The 25,532-nt window shown below is 43.6% G+C and overlaps 1 protein-coding gene across 1 annotated transcript in view; it reads right to left on the bottom strand.

Annotated features, from left to right (window-relative positions):
- Positions 1 to 25,532, bottom strand: part of LOC144109617 (uncharacterized) — a 116,600-nt gene that overhangs the window by 72,813 nt on the left and 18,255 nt on the right. The window contains exons 3-7 of the mRNA XM_077642436.1: positions 20,772 to 20,936; positions 20,243 to 20,247; positions 18,142 to 18,174; positions 15,494 to 15,544; positions 11,068 to 11,109 (exon numbers count right to left, since the gene is read on the bottom strand). Of these exons, the coding sequence (XP_077498562.1) occupies positions 11,068 to 11,109; positions 15,494 to 15,544; positions 18,142 to 18,174; positions 20,243 to 20,247; positions 20,772 to 20,936 (296 nt within the window). The remainder of the gene's footprint in view (positions 1 to 11,067; positions 11,110 to 15,493; positions 15,545 to 18,141; positions 18,175 to 20,242; positions 20,248 to 20,771; positions 20,937 to 25,532) is intronic.

The following is a 25,532-nucleotide window of genomic DNA, read 5'->3' as shown; positions in this document are numbered from 1 at the left end:
GCGCCGTAAGAGAAGGGTTAAAGGAGGGAGTGAAAGAAGAAAGGAAGAGGTGCCGTAGTGGAGGGCTCCGGAATAATTTGGACCACCTGGGGATCTTTAACGTGCACTGACATCGCACAGCACACGGGCGCCTTAGCGTTTTTCCTGCATAAAAACGCAGCCGCCGCGGTCGGGTTCGAACCCGGGTACTCCGGATCAGTAGTCGAGCGCCCTACCACTGAGCCACCGCGGCGGGTTAATGAAGTGTGCCTGCCGCAGTTTCTTTAAGTAACAAAGAGCCTATGGTTTGCAACTACCGATTACTTGCTGTGTCTGCTGGTGAATAGAAATTAGATAAACGTGTGCTAGCAGCTGACCATTAATAGCCGGCCTGTTTACAGGTATGTGAGTTCTTGTGAATACTCAGGCTCCATTTGCATCTGATAAGGAACTTCGCAGCTTATTTGGTCTCCCGTACAAAATGTAAAAACTTTATCTTGTTTTCTGTGTAGTCTCTATTTCGCTTCTCTAAATACAGTATTAAACACATTCCAGCTAATATGTTGAGAAGATTTATAGCGCACTGCAAACTCTGCTTGGTACCAGCTTCAGTAAACCTCCAAGGCTATGCTCATGCCAGGTAACGCGCTTGCAAAGACAGTTTCACAGTCAGGCCACAGCATTCGAGACTTCCACGGCTACTTTAGTGCTATCAAAAACCGAAATTACTTTTCTTTGGCCGATACTTAGTGTGTGTACACGAGATAAAATAAACACTGCTTTAAATGTCCCATGACAAAGCTTTGAAGGTGGATTTAATATTCAAGCATTGCGCGCAGTAACGCCGTTGAGCGTTCGTGTAAAGCAAACGTTCTCAAATATTTGCTATAATTCGCAAATAATATTTTAAAATTCTAATCGCTGTTCCTTGCCTCGACGTCTGGTGCCGTTCTCTCGCGAGAACCGTGCCTCGCGACATCATGAGTCTCGTCTAAAATCAGTTGCCAAGGGCTCTGATTGGCTCGCCAAACAACACAACGAAGTTGGTAGAAACGCAAAGGCGCCCGTGTGCTGCGCGATGTTAGTGCACATTAAAGATCCCCAGGCGGTGGCAGTTATTCCGGAGCCTTCCAATGCGGCACCTCTTTCTTCCTTTCTTCTCTCAGTTCCTCCTGTATCCCTTCCTTTACGGCGCGGTTTAGGTGTCCGCCGATATAGGTGAGGAAGATATGCGCCATTTTTTCCCCCAAAAAACAATTTTTAAATTTCGCAGACAAAGCAAGCGAAAAAGGCGGGTCGCACGGCATGCTGGACACAGCGGTGAGGAGCGCCCTTCCACTCTCTCCTCTACTGTGCCGGCTCGGGGGAGCTGGTGGAAAAATTTATGGTGGCCCTTGCGTCGCCTTAACTGTAGAATGCGACAGCATTAGATTTATCGATTATAGATTTCGATCTATATTTGAATTTGCCTTCTCTGGGAAACAACCTATGATCGCTTCTTGTGCTGTTACGTGATCTCGTGACGTCATACTTCCCTAGACCGATCAGCGAATTTCGTGACACCAGAGAGCCGCGGGTTGATCTTCAAGTGAACTCTAATGATATCTAGGTTGCTCTCTGGAAACTAGGTTGTTAACATCCCGATGGGCAGGTTGTGATGACATCACAAGGCAACTTGACCTCCTTCGACCAATCAAGGTGACCCATCAGGACTGGTTGTGATCACGTCAGAAGATCACGCGACTTTTATTGACAAATCAACGAATTTTCTGGAATCGGATGGCGGATTTTTCTCCCGTCGTGCGTTTTATTCAAATCGCATTAAAAATAAACATTCGAGATGAATAATCCATTTGCAGACCGAGCGTGATCCCGGTCGGAGAATTTTTCTACCTCCCTTAGGTGCATTGGTTGAGAAGAACAACCCGGAGGGAAGCGTTTAATCGGCGATATATCTGGTACTTTATAAGCTGGACCAAAATTTTGCTTGAAGATGTTGAGCGATGCAATATCTGTCAAGCTTTTTCCTTCTTACCGTTGATGCATACTGCTTTAGGGGTGCTTTAAATATGAACTAATAAGACAAACCACAACGCGAAAAGAAACAGCTTGATGCGTTCTTTTTTTATGTAGTGATCGTTATCCTTTGCGTTTCTAACCGTAGAAACAAGCACTTTAACCATTAGATTAGACAAAAAGAAAATATTTGTATTTTGTTGTTTTTATGCTCAAACGCTAAAACTATTCAAATCCTGCACTCATATTCGCGAGTGTTCGTGAGGGTAGGTCATGTCTCAGCTTTTCACGACTCCATGTGGCATGATTCTCATAATGGGTGCATACTGCATCCTAGCATGTGAAGCTGTGTCTTCGTGCTACTCTTACCAAGTGATGTTTTTCAACTCTTAAAAAACTCTTTAAATTAGCTCTGTTCAGTACAGGTGGAAGAAGCATGCACCTAGTCTCATCTGCTTTGGAGAGACTGCCAAAACAGGACCCGAGTATACCTGCTCTTCGATGCATTTCCTTCCTCCAGCAATAATTGCAATAAGCAACATGCTATATATATTCGAGCCATTTCTGGTGCACATTTTGTTTTAGGCTTTGACGATGATTTCATATAGGAATAATATTAGAGCTCTTTTTGCCACTGCGGGACACGAAAGACGAAGAGAACATCGGTTATGTGGGAAAAAAAGTACGCCCGGAAATAAACATTTCTCGCAATCACACTCCAACTAGGTCAAACATTTTTCTTGTGTTATACGTGTATTTTTTCGTGTTTATCCTATGTCTCAGCGTTTGTTCTGAGTAAATGCTTAACGTTTGTTTCGTTGCCTGCAACTTTGATCAGTGAGAGCTGCAGTGCAAATAATGAAAATGTTGGTGCATGGTGTAAGTGTTGTGGCTTACCGGTGTTTGAGCCTTCTCTGGTGATTCGGGCTCTGTTGCCTAAAAGTTCAAACAAGAATAGTGGTATTTACTCGCTGTACTGAATACTAAACATGGTACTGAGATCCTCGCACCAGTTACGGTTAACTCGGACGCACGCGAATTTTCAGCGGAAAGCTTGATAGCCTAATATAGCTTAGGGACGGATTGCTTGCGCGAAAAACCACGTAAAATATAATGGAGAAGTATTTGGTAACAAGATGATTCGTTTTACTGATAATTACTCATTAATAATCAATTACTGCTAGTAGGAAAGCATGTCATGAAAGTGAATATTATGGATTTGTGTGTTATCTTAACCAAACTGGTATTGTTATGCGTATACAGAAAAGCAACCAATCTTGACCTCACTGGTTAACTTCGCGCAATCCACTGTTCCCTCCACAATACTCGCCATTTCCTCGGTTGAAACCGATTAGGATACAACTAATGTTTAGCGGTCATAACAATCCGAAATATATGTGTGAATCACGGACATTTCGGCGGATGTCGTGACAACTTAACTTTAAAATGTCTGTCTGATTAACGGACTGTTATCGAACGAGCACCGCAGCAAACTATTACTTCCCTCAGTAATTTTTTTGCCTTTTCAGTCGCACCAAATTTCGTACTGCTATGAAGATTATCTCGAAATTAACTGAACTTAATACTCAATAACTTTCAGTATCTGCATTAAAGATGTAATAATAGAGTCGTCATTATGATCACACATATGATTTCGTTTGAGGTAGGCAGCTTTTTTCGGAACTCAGTGTTAAATTCACGCGAGTAGCAAGCCGTGCTGTCCTCCTAACTCCCTTGATATGGCAGCGGAAGGACTCCGTTGAGGAACGAATAACACTGGAAAGTGTTCGTTTCCTTCATACTAGAAAGTGTAGTTACCGAAAAAAAGTTTTGAGCATTATCTCGTATATTGATTTCCTAGTTTTCTATTCTTACATCTTTGGGCGCTCGGAAACCACGACATATCTCGCCGTTTATTACACTGGCGCTCTGTGTGAGCACTGAAGCTTTAGTTCCCCCTGACAAAGCTATTTTATTGCGCTAGTAGCGGTGTGTTGCACAGTTTTCCCGGTTGTCGCTATTTTAGTAATTTTCATCAATTTACTGCGATCTGCCTTCTCTGTGCAATAAAAGTCTTTTAAACCATGCGGTTTTTATATAATCTATGTGCGCTACTGTTGCATTTTACGGAAGTTTCGTTGTCCTTTTACACAAGAAATTTATATGTCCTGTGTTGTTTGTAAAACTTGTAAGCCCGTTTTTTCAGCAGGAAACATTCTTTCGGGAGCGAATTGCACCTCTTCGCTCTACTGCCTTTCGAATTTAGTTAGCATCCAAATAAATAACTACCCGCTTGGATTTTTAATATCCAATCAAATCCACGAAAATGTCCTGAAAAATCATTCAAAGTATAAGTGTGCACCGGTCATGCAGCCCACCGACTTACTTCTTAGGGACATATCTTTAACCTAGTTAGCTTTTCGGAATTAATACGTTGAGGAAGCTAAGAAGTAAGGATCACCTTAGGGGAGATATAATTTTTGTTAACAGACCTGACAAAATAGGCGCCAAACATACAAGAGTTTTAAATTTCCTCTTGCGCACTACTGTTGCCTTCAGAAAATGCGTAACGTTATCGGTCCTACAGTGGAAACACACACTTAATTTCGCTCAGCAAAACTATAGATGTTTACTGCTGTGAGAGTAAGCTGCCTAGTGCAGCGAGTGCGTTTTATCATGTTGTTTTCAATGTTATCGGTCCATGCCTTCCATCGGTTTAATAAAAAACCAACTTGTGTGAAATGATAATTAAACGATCTCATTCACTTTTCCACCCACCTGCTAAACCTCCCAGTAATAGTACAGTTCCGGCCATTGTTTGATTTAGCAGTGTTCTTCATTGATATGGCGTTTGTATGTGAAATTGCTGTATATATAAACAGGTTTGGCCAAAATATTGCGGAGCATGCTTCGGCATTTGAAATTTTTCTCACGTGTTTTGTAGAGGATATACGAGTGTGTAATCTGTTCATACGCGAACGCACCACTGACGTGCGCTAAGCTGTGTAAGAAGTACCTCCTTACTTGCATTGGGTAAGGTGCAGCGAGAGTTCGAATCACCGAAGCGTGCTCTGTAATATTATGGCCGGGAATGTACAGTAAATGTAATGTGATATGTGTGTGGAGAAGCTCACCGTAGGCCTGAGGCTCGGTGTCTGATGCCCCTAAAGCATTCGGCGAAGAAAGAAATAGTACTTTAAGCACAAAAGAGAAAAACACGTATAGTTTGTTTTTGTGCGTGCGCTAATTGCTGCAATTGCCCTATGTTGATTTGCGATCAGTGTTGTTTCAATAGGGGAGATCAACAAACTGCGATGTTCAAAAAAGGGCTTCGAAAGGATACAAACAGTACTTCAACGCTAATTACAGAGCTCGCTGTCAGGATGTTTCAGTAGGCGGCGGGATTATTAAGGTATTATATAAGAGCGCCATATTATAATGGATGCCATAGGGCTAGGATAATCGTTATTTTCTTTTTACTGCAGAAGTATTCACTGAAAGCAGGTATTTCTTGCAGAAGTGGTTAATAGGGGCATAAATGTGTAATGCTAACCCGGCCAAACAGGAGTTTTTTCATCACCCTGAAATTCAAGCACTACACCCATTCGGTAACTCTTCACGATATGTAAGACGCGTGCCACAGTCTCGCAAGCGTATGTCGCAGTGATATACAGTATGCACTATAAGCACAGCATCTGCCAGTCTGCATAGACATCTTCTGAGGCTTGCTAGGTAGGCATGGTGGAACACAAAGTAATATACGAAGAAGAATGAAAGGGTCGCACAAGGTTTCACCCTTCTGGCCTGCGTCTCTAGTTTAGTGCAAATGCTTATATTGGTTGATAAATCCTTTGCAGTAAACTAGAGACGCAGGCCAGAGTTGCGAAATATTGTGCGACACTTTCATTCTTCTTCGTATATTACTTTAGAAGAGGTCCATGCTATTCCTGGCTGCTAATCCTGGCGGATAAAACGAGGGGCTTGACGTCCCGTCTGTTCTCCGCCAGGTAGTAACACGCAGTGACCGAACGCTCCGCGAGTGCTACCTTGGACGATTAACAACTGTACGCCCCACCCCATTTGTAGTCAACATAGTGCTGTGCGCGCGTGTTTTTATTGCTCCTTCATGAACTAATCACGCGCACAACCTGGACACATTTCTTATTGTGTAAAAAGTTTGTTTATATTACTTCTCCCCCTATCCTCTCTTCCTGTCCCCTCACCTCTTTCATTTAATTTCTCCATTCTGCCTGCTATCCTTTATTTTCGCTGCCCCAGCTCATGTGCTTCAGTATCGATGGCAGATGCCGGGGCTAGCAAAAATGTTTTCCTTCCTTTTTATTATTATTTTAATAAAAATCACTTACTACTACTGATAAATCCCAGATAAATTACCGAACCACGCGTTCGGGCTGTCATAACATGCGTCACACATTTCTTGTGAGAGCTTCGGTCTTTAGAATCCTTTGTGGCTCTGAAGACTTTAACCAGAAGACACAGTCGGGGACACTGTTCTTTAAATGTGGGGGGGTTCCTTGCTGTCACCCCATGTAGCTCATTATTACGCTACCACATCGTCTATCGAGAGATTCGTTCTTGATTAGCATAACTGAGATGTCTGCCACGTAGCATAAAGGAAACCAAGGAAAGTGCACTCCAGACTATTTTACGAGCTGCCTGGTGAGTCTAGAGAGGAATGTCAATCAGAAAATGAAGGCTGTGCGGCCTTAAACTTAAAAGCAGTGTTTCGGTGTTTTTGGCTTGTATCCTCACTGGCAGGACTCTGGAGCCTCAAAGACCAGCTATACCATAACAACCCCATTCACGCACGAAGCGAAGGTTCCGATTCTGTGCTGAATGGGCGATTTGCATTTGCAGCAAACTGTAATCACAATACGTGTGCATACAGCACAGTACCCGTGATTAAAGAATTATTCACTGATGATTACCACCTTTCATGGGTTTGTGGTCGTGCTGTAGTTTTCTATTATTGCCGCGTTAAAAGTACAACCGATTTAAAAGCTAGAGTTTAAAAGGAAGCAGATTTTACAAAACGCAAAAATTTCGCAAAATTGCCCATCTTATAGGTTGATGTCAACCGTAGTACTTCAAGTTGAATGAGTGCAGAATATTCCGCGAAAACAGTGCCAAGGAAAAGGTCACCAATTTACTAACAATAGATACTATGTAATGCTGTAGATGGGTGGATGGCAGGCGTCTCTATGCGCAAATAATTTAGTGCAATTGTGAAAGGAGTTAAACTTTTACACAAGTATTAAACCTCTTTTACGGGCCTTCTTTTTGTACCATTGAAGAATATACCCTCTCATTTAATTTTAAGAGATTTAAAAACGCTTGGACTTTGCACAGTTTTAGTTCAACCAAATAATAATACATTTAACATTCCTCCTTGGCTACGTGCGAATTCTTCAGACATCGAAGCTCATGTTCTACATCAAGGGTTATCATTTTTCATAGTGTTTTAAATAAATTTTCAGACTTTTTTATTACATTGCTGTGTTACGGTTATAACGGACATAATAATCCAGGCACTAAGCACGTACAGACGATGTCTTCGCTGTTTCAGCCCCGCACATTGCTATACACAAGTGTTTCAAAGCATCACGATTAATTCAGTAAACGCTGCAGTCCCAATGTTCTTGTGTCCGCATCTTTTAGCCACCCCCCAAAAAATGCGCTCGGTATGTTAGTCTGTGGTGGTGAAAGTCCGAAGAACAAAACTGAGATTGCAGAGGCAGTGTTGTGAAAAAGTGAAATGGTCATGAATATTCATTATTTATATTAAAGAAAATCCGCAAAGAAATCCACACAAAAATGCATAATCCCTCGCAGCACTTTAAAGTATTTTAGGGAAGCGCTAAGCAGCCCATTTTTCTGAAAACGCTTTGTCATGTCATCGATGTAAAATCCTGACGGAAAAACGCAGGCACTATCTCCCTGCTTTGATTACAATTGCTCCTGAATAACCGACGATTAGCTCAAGTGTATTTTGGTATGATATACTAATGTATGACATGATAAAGGTCCTCCACTTGTCTTTTAAGGCTGAAGCACCAAGAAAAAAAAACCTGGTAGGCTGCATGCATAACCCCCCTGCTGTGCCCAATGAAAGCTTAAAAATCTTATAATTGTTTCTGAAAATTTCTTAAAGCCAATGTTGGTATGAAGCAGCTCTCTTTGAGAACAGATATCTGTAAAAATATGGCCGGCCAGTTGTTACTACACTGTGTAAAAGTAATACTTTAGCAATTAAAACCAGTTGCTATAGCAGAAAAAAATGGTTGTGGTTTAGCTCTGGTTAAACCTGGTGTGACGCGATAGCTACAGCTGGCCGAGTGGAACTCGTTCAGTCGAATTGCAAAGTCAGTCGTTGTTGTTAGCCTATCAAAAGATGGCACATACCCACAGTGGGGGATCGGCCAAGAATCGGGTGGATATTCACCTGTACTCAGGTAATTAAAATGAAAAGCACGCGGGAAAGCAACACCGGAGGATTCTTCCTTATGAATAGAAAAGGGATGAGAGTTTTGACTTCAAAATTAGTAGTAATAATAATAATAATAATAATAATAATAATAATAATAATAATAATAATAAAGAGAGGAACTGCATGGAACAGAATTATTAAGCCAAAATGTAATAATTGAGAGGAAAGAAAATCTTGAAACCCTTAGCATGGCAGTCGGTGAGATCCTAGCAGGAAATTTAGAACAGCGGTACAAACAGATCTGTGGCTGAACCCGAATGTGGTGGCACCAAGTAATAGCAAGAGCCGGCTGCTTAAACTAAGGCCTATGGGCCGCAAGGGCTCCTCCAGCAACCTTCTTCTCAAAGAGGTGTATCGGCGACAATAGAGCAAAAAATGCTCAATAGATTCAGGCTCACGGCAAAACGCACAAAGGGGAGAGAGCGCCGAACCCGACCGGTGTAAATAGAAATTTAGAGGAGGTATACGGCACCGTAGCCTCGTCAGAGATAGAGAGAAGTCAGTCTTTCGCTGCTCCGTTTGGCTGGGCGTTCCTTCATCTTCATCCCTGGACGTAGATTGACTCTCCCGCTGTCCTCTCCCCCTCGGTTTCGCCGCCGGCAGCTGTTCCGCACCACGTGACCAACCACGTGACCAACCACGCATACGTGACCAACCACCGCGGCGCCGCCACGCTGAAGGCTCGAAATGCTAGCGTAATGTAGCAATCGCTACAAAAGTGCCCTTTGCTAGCCTGCCTAATAGAAAGCATTGAACGGCATAAAAGGTTTCGAGAGACAACCTTAGCGCCGATACCCACTGGTTTTGTATGGACAGGAGAGGTGATATTTTTGCACCAAGAGCAAGGCAAAATATCAGTTGCTCCAGTGACATCGCCGTGAGCGATAGCATTTGGACGCAACTAGTGTCTAGACAACTACCCAAGCAGCACAGGTAATCGACCCAACATTGCAATTGGATGGCTATACATTGGCCCTTTATTGGGCCGGCGTTTGCCAATACATATCCAATATTGGGCCGATTACCTGTGCTGTTTGCGTAGTCCAAAAGGACGCAGAAAGGAGAGCAACAGCAAAACACATATTAGTGACCAATGCCTGAATGAATTCGCATGACAGCCACCTTTGCAGTGCGCTTCACCGATGCTTTTACACACCATGGAGCACTACAATTGCATCCCAGGGGGTCTGCTTGCCGCAACTTGCTGCAGGGTTTTTGGTTATATTAGACACCTTTAGCATAACGTGTACAGTGTTACCGTTACAGTTACCGGAGTACCAGGATCCCGCCCACCGCCGGCGAGCACGCGCTGATTGGTCCTGATGTTGCAGGTGCGCGCGCTGCTGCGGGGTACCTGGCGCCATCTGGCGCCGTCAAGGCGACTTGGGCATGCGCACTGGCTGCGCGCAGGCTCCCGGTACTCCGGTACCGGTAACACGGTACACGGTATGCTAAAGGTGTCTATTACCAAAACCACTTTCTGGGTAGCTTCAATTGATTAGCAGATAACGATGATAAGCACCCAGCCGCTAACGGAGATTGTTGTGCTCACGCTTTTGCGGAAAGCTTTGTGCATACGCTTCGAGGAAACAGCCTCGCAGACGGCAAATGAAAGTGTATGAAGTCCTTGAAGGCTTGACGAACACGAAGCACTCGGCAATTCAGAGGGCGACACGCCTCGAACGATGTAGTGCCGACTAGTTGAGGCTTTTCTTTACTTAATGATCGAGGTTAGTACGCCGCCACGAAAGAAAAATTCCAGTTTTCGATATACCCATACTTTCGGAAACCACAAGACCATATTCATAAAGAGTGCAGGGCCGGAACTGCTCTACAATTCCTTCTTTGTTTTGCCGCCTTGTTGGGCACGACGGCTCATGACAGACAGCTACTTCTCGTTGTTTCGGGAGCAGTTCATCCGATTGTGAATCTTCGGAAAAGAAAGCTTGCATTTTAAGACTGCTGTTTAATGAACATATCCCTACTGGAACGTTCTATATGAGCCGCTCGTACGGAATTGTGGGAATATAGAGACGATAAATATGGGAAATATATAGAATCCATATTTTGTCTGTACGGCGTCCATAAGTATTGTACATAATTTTCGTACGGTTTCCATCAGTGCACATAACGTCATACATGTTTTCCATATACCCATACTGGCTCTATGTGCTTCATACTGACTCCATGAAATCTATATGGAATTGTATGGAATTGTGAATCCCATCATATAAAAATTCTAGTAGGGATGTCCACTTCGTGCAAGCACGTTATAAAACAGTCACTATGGTTACGTATTTAAACCATAAAAAAGTGCAAGGATTTCTTCCCGCAGCTTTCAAACTAAAAGAGTAAACATGCTCTTACGCTTAGCAGAGGAGAAGAAAAGTAAATCCTTCGGAGACGTTGTGAAAGCAGAATACCCCTGCCGGTTCTCCCGAAAAAAAAAAATGCTGCGCTTAAATGAGATTCCGTACGTTGTAGAGCTTATACTCCGTCTTCTGTGACTGTAGCTGAAAGAAAACGCTGTCCAGCTGATAATTACCAGCGATGTGCCCACTTACCGCCGGCGTTTCTGTTTTCTCGCTTGGCCTCTTCGTTGGTCCCTGGAAAATTTAGAAGTGAGAACAGCATTCAGCGTAATCCAACAAACGCCTGGAAATACAAATCTGTTCACCGACTGAAGAGACTAGATAATGACTTTTCTATAAACACACAGGAATACGGGCAGAAATGCGGAACGAAAGTTGTGGTTTTGAAAAGAAACGATGAGGTTTTCATAACACTGCCGTCCTAAGAATACCGCGCTGTATATTTTTCAAGGCAAACTGTAGATTTGCAAGTGTGGAAACATTAATAATTGCGATATACAATACACAACTCGCGGTCTTTTTGAAGCAAGCTATTTTAATTCTTCATGGTTTCCATTGAAAGCTGTTGTTTCGTCGTTACATTTTGAAGAAGACTTTTGCCTGTCTCCGTTTTATCATGAAATAAAAAATAAAAGCACAACTAGTTGGAAGTCCGCTTGTTACTATTTGTTGAAAAAATATTGGCTTCCTAGACTTGACCATGTAATCAAGCAATCAGAGGAAAAATCTCGAGCCGAATTAAAATTTTGCAACATAGCTGTTTTGTTAGAGGTAACTATTCTCTAAATAGATTAGGTAGCCAGACCATTACAAAGGTGTCAGTTAGTTCCTATCTAGGCCTACATGCGGAACGTTCGGCGAATCCATTCTCTAGGCTTTGTTACTTCTGACGGCCCTCTTTGACAAGGCATCTCTGTGACTGTGACAAGGCATCTCTGTGAATGAGGTGAATGTTCACGTTGGTAACGGTTTGACTGAGAGTTTCTATGGATCAAACGCGTTCAAAATATGTTTCTGAGCACTAATTGTATTTTTTTTTGGTTTACGACTTGAATACATCGAGTGAAACATTCATGCAAGTTTCATATACAGAGAAGTCACGCAGTATATTACCTCTACGGTAATTTACTAGAACAGTCTGTGAGTGTGCTAGTGAGGTTTTCTCAGTGCGCAGGTGCAATGTAAGTCATGCAAAAGTAACGTGTTTTAAACGGGTCGTGGTGTGGGGTGCGTGAGCAGTAACAAGCAAGGTGACAGTTTCTTGAAGTGTGGTAAGAGTGAAGTGGTTTTGCTCAGTGTACCGCATACACCCATGAAATGTGCGGTGAGGGGAAAGTCTTATTGCTTATTAAGCACAAAGGCCTCGAAAGCTATGGTGCAACTTCTTCTTCAGAGTTGAAAGTGGCTTTGATCATGGCTATATATTTCAGTAGTCAAAACAGTTCCTGTGCAGTACGTCTTTTTGAGGAGTGATTGATTGCAGTGCGAACGTTAACAGATAGCAGGAGCTATATGCTCTAAAGGTTCATTATAGGATACCAGAAAGATACTATCTAAAGCATCAACAAGAACATAGCGGGGGCGAAATTCATGTTAAGCAATTTTTTAGCCTCACATAAGCCGCGTCCCATTTGTTCCGGCTTCCTCTCACCATTCCTGCTTTTTCGCACTCGGCTGTGAAGGTGTCCTGCTGATTTACGCGTTCACTAAGCAACCATATATATGGTTTGGGGTTCCATGCCACCGACGTCCTCTTGTGAGCTACACGGCACTTCAACGTGTTTTCTTTAACACGTAGGGCAAGTACGCCTTCGAAGCGGAGTTTTTTTTTTGGGCATGTTTTCTGATTTGCTCTGCAGAGAGTAAATCACATATTCTCTCTGAATCCACTCTCGAATATATATTTAAAATCTCAGACATAACACTATATCTGGTATTCAGTTAAGATTCAGTGCGTCTGTCGTTTCAAGTGTCTCGTTGGGGCATGCAGTATGCTACAAAACTGAAGCGAACGCATTTCGGGCTAGCTAACAGTTCGGTTATCATTGCTACTTTGTCAAAGCCAAAGGATAATTGGACAAAGATGATTCATCCACGCAAGCACAGCCCACAAACTGTTTAAATCTAATGACAATTTTACAACACTTGCTATATACATTAAGGCAGGGCTGACCTGCTAAGTGCGTTATAGGGTGCATCACGCATGGTGGTTGCCAGTCATGCACATGGCTCTTTGTGGTTGTGAAGGAGTTGTGGCTGTGAAGGTTTCTGGATGCATGTGGACATGTCATGCGACCAGAACGACGCGGAAGTTGAGATGGAACCAAGGCAAAGCCGCCGACACGTTGAACCAACATTTCGAGAGGTGGGTGGCTGAGTTGTGTTTTGTTCAACAGCTCGTTAATTTCCCACATAAGTGCTTTTGACAAGCACAAAAGTCACTAAATATCGTGATACTGAAGGCTGAAATAAATTGTTTTTCTAATGTAGCTGAGAATAGAGCAGATCATATCTTGAGAGTAAGCTACAATGCATCCTTCGTTTATTTAAACCAGGGCCTCGTAAAGCGCACAGATTGAATGTGGATGCATTCTGTCTTAGCCGTTATCCGGTCATCCAGAGACGTAATTTTGTCGGTAACTGTATGTGCGGTAAGAAAGGTTAAATATATATCGTCTGTTATACAAGTTTAGCATAGAAAATTGGGTTTCCTCAGTGATGCAAATTATTCGAACAAAAATAAATTCTGGTATGCAGCCTTTCCGAAAGCAAACATTGACAACTAGTTCAACCTGCTATAGCCGAGAAATTTCGCGTCCTTCTCTGATAAGAGATCACGCCCCTACTGAAAAATGTATATAGGTTTGAACGGGTTAGCAAATAGGATTTTGGCACATTTGGTTTGGCTTTATAGGATGGACGTCCCAAAGCGGCTCAGTCTATGAGGGACGCCGTAATTGAGGGCTCCGGATGATTTCGACCACATGGGGTTCTTAACGGGCACTAACAATGCACAGTACACGGAATTTTCACATTTTTCCTCCATCGAAGTGCTACCGTAGTGGGCGGGTTCGAACCCACGGCTTGCATGCACTGTGTGATGTAAGTGCACGGTAATTAACCACGGGTAATGGCAGTTATACGGAGCCCTCCACTTAGCAGTCACTCAAAGGCTCAATCACTTTGGAAGCTTCATCCTATAACGTTAAACGAAATGTGCCATAATCCTATTTGTCTCCTATTCAAACCTGTACACATTTTTCAATAGGGGCAGGTTGTAAAACTGGCCATGGTGGTTCCCACAAGGTAACAAGAATTTTATCTAAGCATGATATGCTAATTGTTCTAAACAGTTTACTGTCCGATCGAGTATACAATGCTGTTTCTGTTTGGTTGCCTGTAGAGCAAAATAATTTTTCCGGATCCAGATTGGGTTTTTTGTACAGCGTCACAAACCAGAACGCCTTACCCCCGAGCCTGAATATTCAGTTTTCCAGCAATAGCTATTCATAAGTAACTGTGCTTCTGTAACGCCACAATATATAAAATTTTTCTAAAGAGAAATGGTTCTAGAGAAACAAAACGCCAATCGCCAAGCCTCACACTCTATCGGCGCTGCCTTGGTTCGATCTGGCCTCCGGCCTCGGTCCGGTGTGAGGCGTTTTTTTTCTGAACGCACACCACCCTACGAAATATTGGCTCACCATTTCGAGGCTTTTCTTTTCCAAGTGATCGCGTTGTGATTTGAACCGACAATTTGGATGGGAGCACTGTGTGGAATTAAGGTGAAAATGGTTGTGAACAGTTGTTTCCATGCTAGAGTTCACGGTGGAATTTTGCCAGGCTAAGGAAGCCCGCTGAGCGCACAAAATTGAGTACACGTGAGCGTGTAGCTAATTAAAACTGGCGGACCACCAGCTGAACCGAAACCACAGCCCTATACCTTACGAACACTAGAGGAACGCTTTCCGTGTACCCAGTAGCGAAGAAACCCGCATTCCAAATGGGCACTTTATTCGCACCTAGTTTCCTTCGGTGTCTACGGGAGGTTTACGAGGCAGCAGAGAATACTACCAGCGACAAAAAATAGTCGCGCCCCTCAAACGTTGGGGTGGAAAAATGTTAACCGTCCCGGATTCCGTGCTGCAGCCTTGCTCATCCTAACCATTAAAAAATTTTGATCCCAGCGATTGATCGGCGCTCTTTTTTGGTAGTGACATAAATAACTACCCCTCTAAAAGAGATCTGGCCCCACGTAGATTTCACATCGGTCCTGAAGTCAGCTAAACGACACAGAACGATAGCCTGTGATACCAGGCCTGGGTGTAAGCCGCCATACGTACTATACGTTGAGCAGCCTTCCAAAGCATCAGACCTTCTTTGCTGAGAAGGGTCAGTACAAATTGGGTGGAAAGTCACTTATGTTAGTAATTTCAGACGGTCACAGCTGCATGGAATGCGGGCGTATAATGAGTTAACAGAACCATGAAGCTTTCTGAGTCTTAAATATATTAGCCTGGCATAATTCCATCATGTTTCACACAACGAAGTAGGCACCCCGTGATGAGAGTACATGTTTTCTGTGCGTTTGGCACCGGTATAAGCGCCGAAACCTTACCGGTCGTGTTATATTTGGTGGTCTTCCGGTCTTCTTTGTGTTGCGGGTGTACTGTGTGAACAGGTATGCACTTGCTGAGTCTTTCATTGAAAGGAAAAACTTGACAAACGTGCCAAAAGTAGGAAGCATATGTGCGCATAAGTAAGGCAGGTGTCAGCATATAAACAATCCAGCGCTAATATCTAGCGGTAGTGTGAGTCGACACCGCAGTACCTGCATCACTTGAAAAAATGTCACTTTAACTTTTTGAAACTCATTCTACCGACGTCATTGGAATCTCAAGCCTGAACGTGTGCAGTCGTTTGCCTTTTGAAACTGGAAAAAACACCTTACCGCAAAAAAACAAATTCACATACACAAAAGATACGAGGAGACGAGGTGCCTCAACGAACGCCTTTGGGGAACATGACAAAAAGGTCGCAAATAGTTAAAATAAATATGCCAATTTGGTTAGCCATCTTAATACGTGCAAGTGTGAACCTCGGCTGGAAAAGGCGAGGATTCTAGGCAGAAGCAAGATTTAGCAGGCGAGGATTTTATTGGAAGCTTTTCACATAAATAAAGAGGCAGCCTTGTGGGTGAGTGATACGTCAGTCAAATTGTCTGCGGGGGAGTACGATTTTCTGTGCAAAGATGATAGTGCGAGGCGATAAGTCACGGCTGCGATAAGGCACGTGGAGTGAAAACGTGGGCGTAGCCTGAGGCTATAAATGCATGTGGTTTTCTAGTGAAATGAACAGTTGGAAGTTGGCCTCTGTCCGTCGTCTCCGTGTCACTTTCGTGGGTGTGAATTTTTTTTGCACCACTGTGTTCTTCCAAGTGTCAAGGTGCTGAACCAACTAGCCAGGCAATGTGTTTTACTGTCGTTTGCCTGGCGATGTAAAATTCTGGAGCAACGATACAGAACTGCCGGTAGCTCTGCTCAGCCAGGAGAATGTGAATCAACAATAAAAGCATGACCATGCCAGTGCCATCAACGTCTCATTTAGAAAGCATTAAACCTTGAAGTGATAACACTTGTGGAACATCATTCGCGAAACTAAGCACTAGCAATTTAATAAAAAAAAATAAATTCTACGGCGGGAAGCGTACAATGAGGTCGTAGGAATGTGCAACATTGTACAGCATAGGCACTCCATTTGGTTCCTGATTGCATTCGCGTCCCGGCAGTGTTTAGCTCTCTCCAGGATCATTATATAATAGCTATAGGGTAGCACCGGTAGTTTCTCGTAATTCTTCCATCATTTTAGGTTGCCTTGTCCAAGCCTGTACGTTGTTACTAATTTATATTTATAGCGTTTGACGCTAAGTTTTCGTAGCACATGATAATGCGTTTAAATTCGAAACTTTAGTGACACACTGTCCTGCTCCTGTCGCTTCTCTGACGTGAGGTCTCATGTTCAGTTCACGTGTCACACAAATATAAAACGAACACCCAGAAAAGCCTCCAGTTGCCGTAAGCCATTGACGAGCCCGGTATCACTGAGAGTGCGAGTTGGAATATGTTTACTTGCAAATAGCCTGAAAGACACACCGTTGGCATCGTAAAACATTTTTTACCTCTCGTGACGTCACTTATTCTCTATAGCTTTGTAATCGATAGTACTCGGCTAGAATCCCCATTGTACCTGTCTTCACTGAATATTTATTACCATTTTTTTTCGAGCACGCATTCCGTATAACGCCGTCTGTTTCTTGTGTAAGGTGACGAGTAGGTCATTCTGCTGCTATAAATGGTTATGTAGAGTGCAGCTGCACTGAAGGACCGAAACGTGTAAAAAAGTCTTTTTAGGATCTTTTGAGGTGTTGCAAGGACAGAACTGCTCCCGCTGACAATTCGCCCTTTTGACGGGGTTGCTCCCGCGGAGCAAGGCTTCGCCTCTGCACTATCTCGCAATCCCCTGGTTGAAGACAAACTGCCAGCCTCTATTGCGCATTCGCAGGCAGTGATAGCGACAGACGCAAGCGACGTGTGGCGATGGCTGTCAAGTAAAAAACTGCCACGAAGGATTTTGGTGTGTCTGCCGTCTTATATGTGCCTACTAATCATTCTTTTCCGTGCTTTTTTTATAGTCGTTATAGCTGGCCAAACGGATTCAACGTTGGTGCGGATCATTTATGGACGCTTAACAATACTGCACTTTTTGGTTTATGTCAAATACTAGCTGCGTACTAGTTCCACGCGAAAATTGCCGGCAAATTACTGCGATCCTAAATAGCCAGGCTAGAGCTTAGCCAGTTCATTTACAAATATAGTGACGTGGCTTTCCGGGCTACAATGATGGCTGTTCATAATGGAGGCAAGTTTCGCAGCATGAATAAAACGCACTCAGAAGACAAGGAACAGAGAATACAGGACTGTGCTGCGTTTTATTCATGCTGCGAAACTTGCCTACATTATGAACAGCAACCAACTAGCCCAATCCACCGTGTTACTTCAATGATGGCTAGCCGCAGAAGTCAGCGCTTTTCTCTCTTGATATTCCTCCCATCTTTACTTCTAACAAAAAAACGAGACCCTAAAATTCTTAAGCCTCGCTCATTATTAACACATTATTAACGATGTTCATAATCATAAAGTTAAAAACAATGTTCTCATTAATTGAAATCTTAAGAACCAGCAATCCAGTTCAATGCATTGTACTCACTGGTGTGATCGGGGAAGGAGGTGAAGGTCCCGGCTGCGGAAAAGAAAGCAAGGTTATGTGTAACGTGATCCTTTAACTTAGGATAAAAAGCTTAATAATTGGAGGACTACAACGCACTGCACAGTTTCTTTCTCTCGCGTTTTATTGTGCATTACCATCTTCTAGAGGAACTTCCAACAATTTCGCTTCTACAGCTTTGAACAGTCACAACAGTTTGTCCTGCCCACGCATGCTTCTTCATTTTAGCTCTGACGTAACAAGTTTAGAAAGCAGCGAAGTCAAAGCCGTTTTTAAATATTTCGCCGCGCAATACCGGCTACAAAAATAATATTTAAGGTAAAATATCTATTAACATTTTGCCTTGAACATGGTCCGCGGCTCCAGTGTGCAGGGAGCCTAAAACTATATGGTAAAATTAGATTTTAGTTGCCATTAACAACTGACCTTGAACGTAACCCGTACGTCTTGACTGAAACTAGGCGTTTTAAATCGCTGTGCTCGTAACGTTGTGGTACCAGGTTGTTAAATTACACACTCTAGACTATTTAATGCTACTTTTTTAGTGTTTAAAGTTATAGCGGGCGCATGCACGTTGTTTAAGTAAGGTGAAGCCGCATAGGAACTTCTTGAAGGTAACGAATTCTTTTATTGAATATATGACAGCCGACCTTGGGATGTTTTAAGGTGGATATTGTTAAAAAAGCAAGGTGAAAGCAATAAATGTCCTTCAGTGTTAAGCTCTGGAAGCCATATTTTTCGTACAAGTACAGTTTGGAAGATCCCGGCTTGATAGTGACCTAGATGGCTTTTCATTTTCATTTATACTGTTTAGGGCATCTATTTATTAGCTGCATAAAACTACTTTAATTTCTACCTGTACCATCGCAGCTCTTCACTAATTTGACTAAAGGTGTAAAAACTATTTGACCGCAGATTTGGTTAACTTGTTTTCGGTATACCACGTGTCAGCGCCGACTGTTCCTGACTGCAAGCGGTAATCTAGCTGTATAGGACATTATAGGGAGCTTATGAGTTGATACAGAAAAATGAGGAAATCGACATTCCTGAGCCGCCACCTTATGGGGGTAAATCGATTACTGCTTTTGAGAAAATATAGAAAGCCCGCCTTGCTAATGTTATCAAGTCTACATAAAAAGATATGCAAGTTAATCGCCCAGAAAAATGGCCTTTTTGGCCTACTCGTCTGCTGGATGAAGACAGTCTGCACGATAACTCACTCGTGTAGGCTTCTGGGGCTCTGTATGAGTTTTTTTTTTACACTTGCAGCTTGTCTGAAGAATGACTTTTAATTGGCCCACCCTAAGCTTTTCGGCACATATAATGAATTCTTTGTTGTTGTATTTCAAAGTGCTTTAATTTAAGGCCTAGGCATTTTCATTTGTCATTTCCAATAATAACCAGCAAGAGCAGCCCTTCTACAGTTTTTTTTCTAAACAATACCCTGTGATCGTAGGACGCGCATTGCTTTCTTTTTAATTTCGTCTAATATATTTTCCCCCTGCCCCACTCACGTCAGTTCTATGAAACTGTGTTGGTATTAATATCTTATCTTATCCGCAATATCTTATCTTATCTTAGAATATCTTATCCGCTCATTCTCTATAAAAGCAAAAGAAACAGCTTCCAAACGATTATTTCATACTATGATCACATTAATTGTTTGTATGAACCATGCATCTCCAAAGATTGGAGAGAAGTGCGTGCCATAGCCTTGAGTGATCCATTGTAAGAAAAGAACTACTTCCTGCTTTGAAACCTGCAAGGCAGCAACGTTCACGAAACGAATTAGATAAAGCTTTCACCCTTGCTCATGGAATGATCGGCTTATCTAGTTTAGGAGCAAGAAAAAACCAGGTAAGCTTTTGACGTAACTGGTGCTGTATCTTGGCAAAAATTACGTTCTACTGCTCATTTTGGGACAATCAGCTTCTCACCTTCTTGGATCCTGCTTTTCTCGAAAATGCGAGTTCGATAAGTCTATATGCCGGTTATAGCTACTGCCACTGAATACCACAGAAGTCCGCCGGGTATCTTTATCCCGACTATACGAAATATGGCAGGAAGAGGAGATCGAACTTACCGTGCCTGGAAAGAAAAAGACACAGGAAGTCAGCGGTCAGGTAGCTTGTTATAGTTTGCGCACAGTTTCCTAGAGGTTCATGAAATATTTTTTATCTAAATCCTTAAAAGCAACAACTTCCGCTTCTTAATTACCTTCCGATTAGAGACTTTTAGTAATAATCTCTAGTAAAGTGCTGACCAAAGATGAAATACTTGTAATACTGTGCATCACGATTGTCAGCGACAACCTACGGGACAAATAAACAATGTAATAATGATGGTGTATTGGAAGTTGCTGTAGACACTGCCACCAACTGGTAGTGGCATCCCAGAAGGATTAAAGCCGAGGTTTAAGAGTTCTATGCTTTGATATGCGCAACAGCCACTGTTCCTTTTCAACCAACAAAACACTCTTCAACGCTACACAATTGCCATGAACGCCGGCATAGGTTAACTTTCAATATCGTCTTACGGAGCAATATGATGTAGTTTCGTGAAAGCATTCGTGCCAAGCCTGAACAGTGAATAACTCGCGTCGACAGCCTTACACTTCTTGCAGTTAACGTGCAGGCACTTCTTTGGACAATATGGGTCGTACGTACCGCCACAGTCGCATTCTATGACTCCAGTGTAGCACGTCCACCGCAAGTTGAAAGGTATGCACCAAAATTCTGTTTGGAATAGTAGGCTGCCTGGCGGTCGTTTCTTTTCTTCTGAAAAGAAAAAAAAATGCCCAAGACGAAACGTAAATGAAACGCATTGCATCTTCATTACACCTGCGGCATTGCACCCGCCAAGGAGACAATCCAAAAATTAATGGTAAGAAATTTGCAGTTAAGCGTGAGAGAAAACCTATTGGTTTAATTATTAAGTGTTGTTTAAGTATTGGTTTAAGTATTAAGTAAAAGAGGCCAAAAATATGTAACGAAACACCTGTGGCTCACTATAGCCAGGTAGGTCTATTAATAAGTGAAGACAGTTGAATTTATTGAACAGGGACCAAGGAATGCTCTACTATTTATCAAATGAGACAGTGGCACTCCGATATGAAATAGTATGCACCGAACAAGCACTTCTGTGCTGTTTTATACATAAGGCAACTTTATGCTCTCCGCATATAATTTTTGCTGGTGTCATGAAGCTCAAGCAACCGGTGCGAAAGCTTCCGGAAATGCGTCATGTTTTGCCTCAGCAACCTGCTAATTACGTGAGGGTGAGGAGGGTCATGTTCCGACTGCCAGGGAAAGTTACACTGCGCACTAGTGGTTATATGGAGTTTACCTACGAGTAGTTCTTTGTACTTTTCGTGTTCCTGGTGGACGATGTCATGCGGCCATGCTTAACATGAGTTCAGTTGCTGCTCTCGGACCATCTGGGTGACTTTTCTTGCGTCATACTCTCGCACTTTGAGTCTTTCCTTTTACGTTAATTGCATACGGGCGCGTTCAGAGCCCAGCGCGGTGTGTTTTCTGATGATGTAAAGCGGATTTCGTTGTAAGCGCGATCTCTCAAGCCATGTATTATATCAGCGCCTTGAAATCTTCGTTGATGGAGCAGCTTGCGCATGCCGTACATCTTCCTTTGTGTTCTTGCGTATGTGGCACCTTCGCCCCATCACAGTTTTATGCTCATTGCTCAATCTAGCTTAACTCGCGAGATCACGCACCGAGCTGAGCAGCCACAAACCGTGGGTGACCACTATACCGTTGAGATCGGATATTCGGAGATGTTGAATTTTCACAGAGGAAGGAGGATTAGATACTGTCCTCCGCATAAGTCTCTAACACAGCAAGAAGCAGCTAGTTGGCGGAGGCTGCAAACGGGAACTTTCTTTAACTTACACATCCTACACAAAATGTATCCTACACAATTCAGGGACACATGCCCGTGGTGCGGGGCAACCCCCACGCTATACCATATCACCTGGGAGTGCGAACGCAACTACGCATTCCACCAACACAAAACCCCGAGTGCGGAGCAATGGGAGAACCGGCTCACGCAAGTGAAGCAGCTAGGCTCAGTGGAGCCCTGGAATAGGGGCCCAACCTTGCTGAAAGAGGTCAAGCGTCGAGAGCGATGAAGACGAAGACCGAACCGCCAATCTCTTAAGAGACCTCAATAAAGTTTTTCTCTCTCAGATGCAGCCGCTCTGACGAGACCGAAAGCAAGGCTTTCTCAGATGTGCTTTCGTAAGTAATATTGTCATGTTTAGACTACATCCTTGCTTCCCATGTGTATGATCCAAGATGCGCTGTCGCGCTTGGCACTCTATTGAGAACTACAGTGTTGCAGCAAACTGGTAGTATTGTCAAAGTTCTCATTCTCCAGGTGCTAAAGTAACGCTTAAATAGAATCGTGTCCTCTGGTGAGAGAAGTCGCTCGTGTCCGTTGGTGTTGGCCCTCGACAGAGTGCGCTCGTGCTGCCGAATGTTTGGTGTGCAAGCCGGTCGTGTTTCGTTCGCGGGATAAAACGAGTAAATTGGAGCCTCTGGTGCGAATGTTTAGGTTTGGTATGTTCACGTCTGAAGGTAAACAAACGCCCTTTGTCGCTGAACAGCTGTGCTAATGCTTTTGCACCCTGCTAACCGCTGGTATGCCCATGTGCATTTTCACAAAGCGATTGCAGTTGTCACATCGCTTCGCCAACGTATCTTATTAGCTTAGACTGCAGCACGAACGATATGCATGATTGTGTGATTTACCATGCCGAATTTCTCTTGCTATGCTACGATTCCGATCGGGAGATGGAGAGGGGAAACTGTATGTCGCCCTTTGGCGCTAATCCGCAAGCAGCTGCGACTAATTCGCCCACTGACCATGACATTATTTCTTATTGTATTATTAGCCACTGTCAGTAAGCGGACTATCCGCGCCTGCTAAATCGAAGGTGCTTAATGACTTTTCTGCATTCATCGTTGAAAGGTTCCGAGCTCCTAAGTTTCGAATTTTTTCAAGTACTGCGATTTTTGGTATGCAGTGCGCACCTTACTTATGTACCGCAGGCGTCCATTTTGACTGCAAAAACTTTCTCAGACCGGTTACGACTATGGAAAAGCGAATGACCCAACTTTAAAAGAGCCGGAACAACGAGCCGTCGCTGCCAGGAAGCTGTAACGAGAGTATTTGCTTCTGGGACGGAGTCATGTGAGAGTGATTTTGTATGAACCACAATCGATTGCGCACCGGGAATCTTTAGCCGAACGGCTTGTCCAGAAGCTTTTTGACGACTGCCTTGGTTGCAGGCTCTTCCTTGATGGCGACGCTGACTTCCCTATGCCATCGCCTCGCTTCTCCCTTGGCGGCTCAAATTACAGGGTCCCGGCGTCGAAGTCACTTAACTTGGATTGCCGCTGCTCATATTACATGGTTTTTGCATCAAAGTGTCTGCTTCTACTGCCAAAATTGATGAGTTCTCTCTTTTATGTTCTTTTGTTGAAGGCGTTATTTATCAGGCGGGCTAATATTTATCGCTTCCGACCTCGAAGTCGCCGGATCGCTTTGGAGTCTGAAGGTCTTGCTTCCTCCACCACGTTTCAGCAAAACTCATCAGGGGTGCTACAGCATGACAGCATGTTGCAGGACTCATCACGCCACGTACAGATTGTTCATCTTCAGAACGCAAGTATCGTCGTCCTCTTTTGTATTCGCTGACACTCTGTACACGCTAATATGCCGATTGTTTTGCGTGGAATGCCGTCACGCATGACGTAATTCCTAGCAGATCAATCAGTACGTTCTGATGCGCGTTGCCAGGACAGCCGCGCCAGCTTTGGTGCGTACGCCGTCAAGACATTTTTCAGCAATGGTCAAACAACAGCTAACGCTGCAATATGTATCTGCACGAGCTCATTAATATAATCCGAGTTCTCAGAGCAAAGAATGTTTCTCGGGTCTTCGTCGAAAGAACATTCGTCATTGACTTCGGTGTCTGCTCTTCACTGAACACACTGACGGTAACCTGACTAAAGGATCGCTTTCCAGGAATCGCCAACCACCCATTTTTCATTTCTGCACAGGCGCATTGCCTTCAAAATCAGGATAAAAGATGAGGCATACCATTCTGTCCTAGTTAGTTGACTTGGTAAGCCGATGCAAAGCAGTGCTACGAACATGGACGACAGAAAGAAGACCAAGAAAATTCACGCGCATGAGAGCCATGCGCAGAGATCGTGAAGGCGGCCTTGCGGTTTGAGCATCCGTCTCACATTCGGGGCGTGCGGTGTTTGATCCTTAGTGCCATCAGGCACCAACCGCTGACACAGTGGGTGCAAGCTTTCCCCTGTCCTTGTGCTCGGCTTATCTTCGGTGAAATGCTTGAGGCATTTCTCTCTGACCCGACATTCAGTAAAAAAAAAAAAAATAAACTGTATCATGGTGCGCTTTGGCTGAAAATTGCCCTTGCACAATAAAAATTTGTCATTAGCATCATCATCATGCGCTGGCATAGGATACCGGGAGGAATGCGTTACTAATGCCAGTGAGTGTGTCCCTTCCTCTTGCGTAGTGCAAGCTTAACGTGAATCGATAAAGCTACTACTTCAGTAGAAGAATGACGAACTAACCAGAACAATGTGCAACGCATGTTGACTGACGCTACCAACAAAAGACCACTCCCCCGCGGTCTTACCCGTGCAGAGGAGGCTGAGCTTAGGAGGCTCTGGGTCGGAGTTGCCCTCACACCTGCCATCATTCGGTAGTGGCCTCAGTACCGAGATTTCTTTCCTCGGCCAGGGTGTCCAATATGTAAACGCGAGGACATTGAAGCAGACATTCATCACTTACTGTGGGACTGCCCAGCTCTCAAGCCTACAAAGATCTGGCGCTAAATGAAGGCACAGCGCACGAAAGACGGGACTGAGAAAGAGACAAACACAGCGCTGCGTTTGTCTCTTTGTGTTTGTCTCTTTCTCAGTCCCGTCTTTCGTGCGCTGTGCCTTCATTTAGTACCATGTACCGACTAGCCCAGACAAACACCTTAAAGATCCGGCACCTGAAGGTAGCGGGTCTTCCACCAATCAACCCTGCTTCATATATTGCCTGGACGCAGGGACCGTACCATCGTTCTCTACTGGACTTCATCAAATCAGCTAGCCTTTTTCCCATAATTTAATCATTACTAAATCTTTCATCCCACCTTTGCCCATCATTGATGCCCTGAGGCAATAAATATCGCTTAAAAAAAGACCAGAACTTCTTTTTGATAGATTTGAAAGAGGCAAGTGCCAAGGAATGGTAATATTAAGGGTATTTAATACGCTAATAGCAGAAAATGGAGATGCACACAGCATACGTAATCGCTTTCGCTCGCC

This window comes from Amblyomma americanum, chromosome 11 (assembly GCF_052857255.1).
Source record: "Amblyomma americanum isolate KBUSLIRL-KWMA chromosome 11, ASM5285725v1, whole genome shotgun sequence".
NCBI classification, from domain to species: Eukaryota; Metazoa; Arthropoda; class Arachnida; order Ixodida; family Ixodidae; genus Amblyomma; species Amblyomma americanum.
This window is presented reverse-complemented; position numbering and strand designations above follow the sequence as displayed.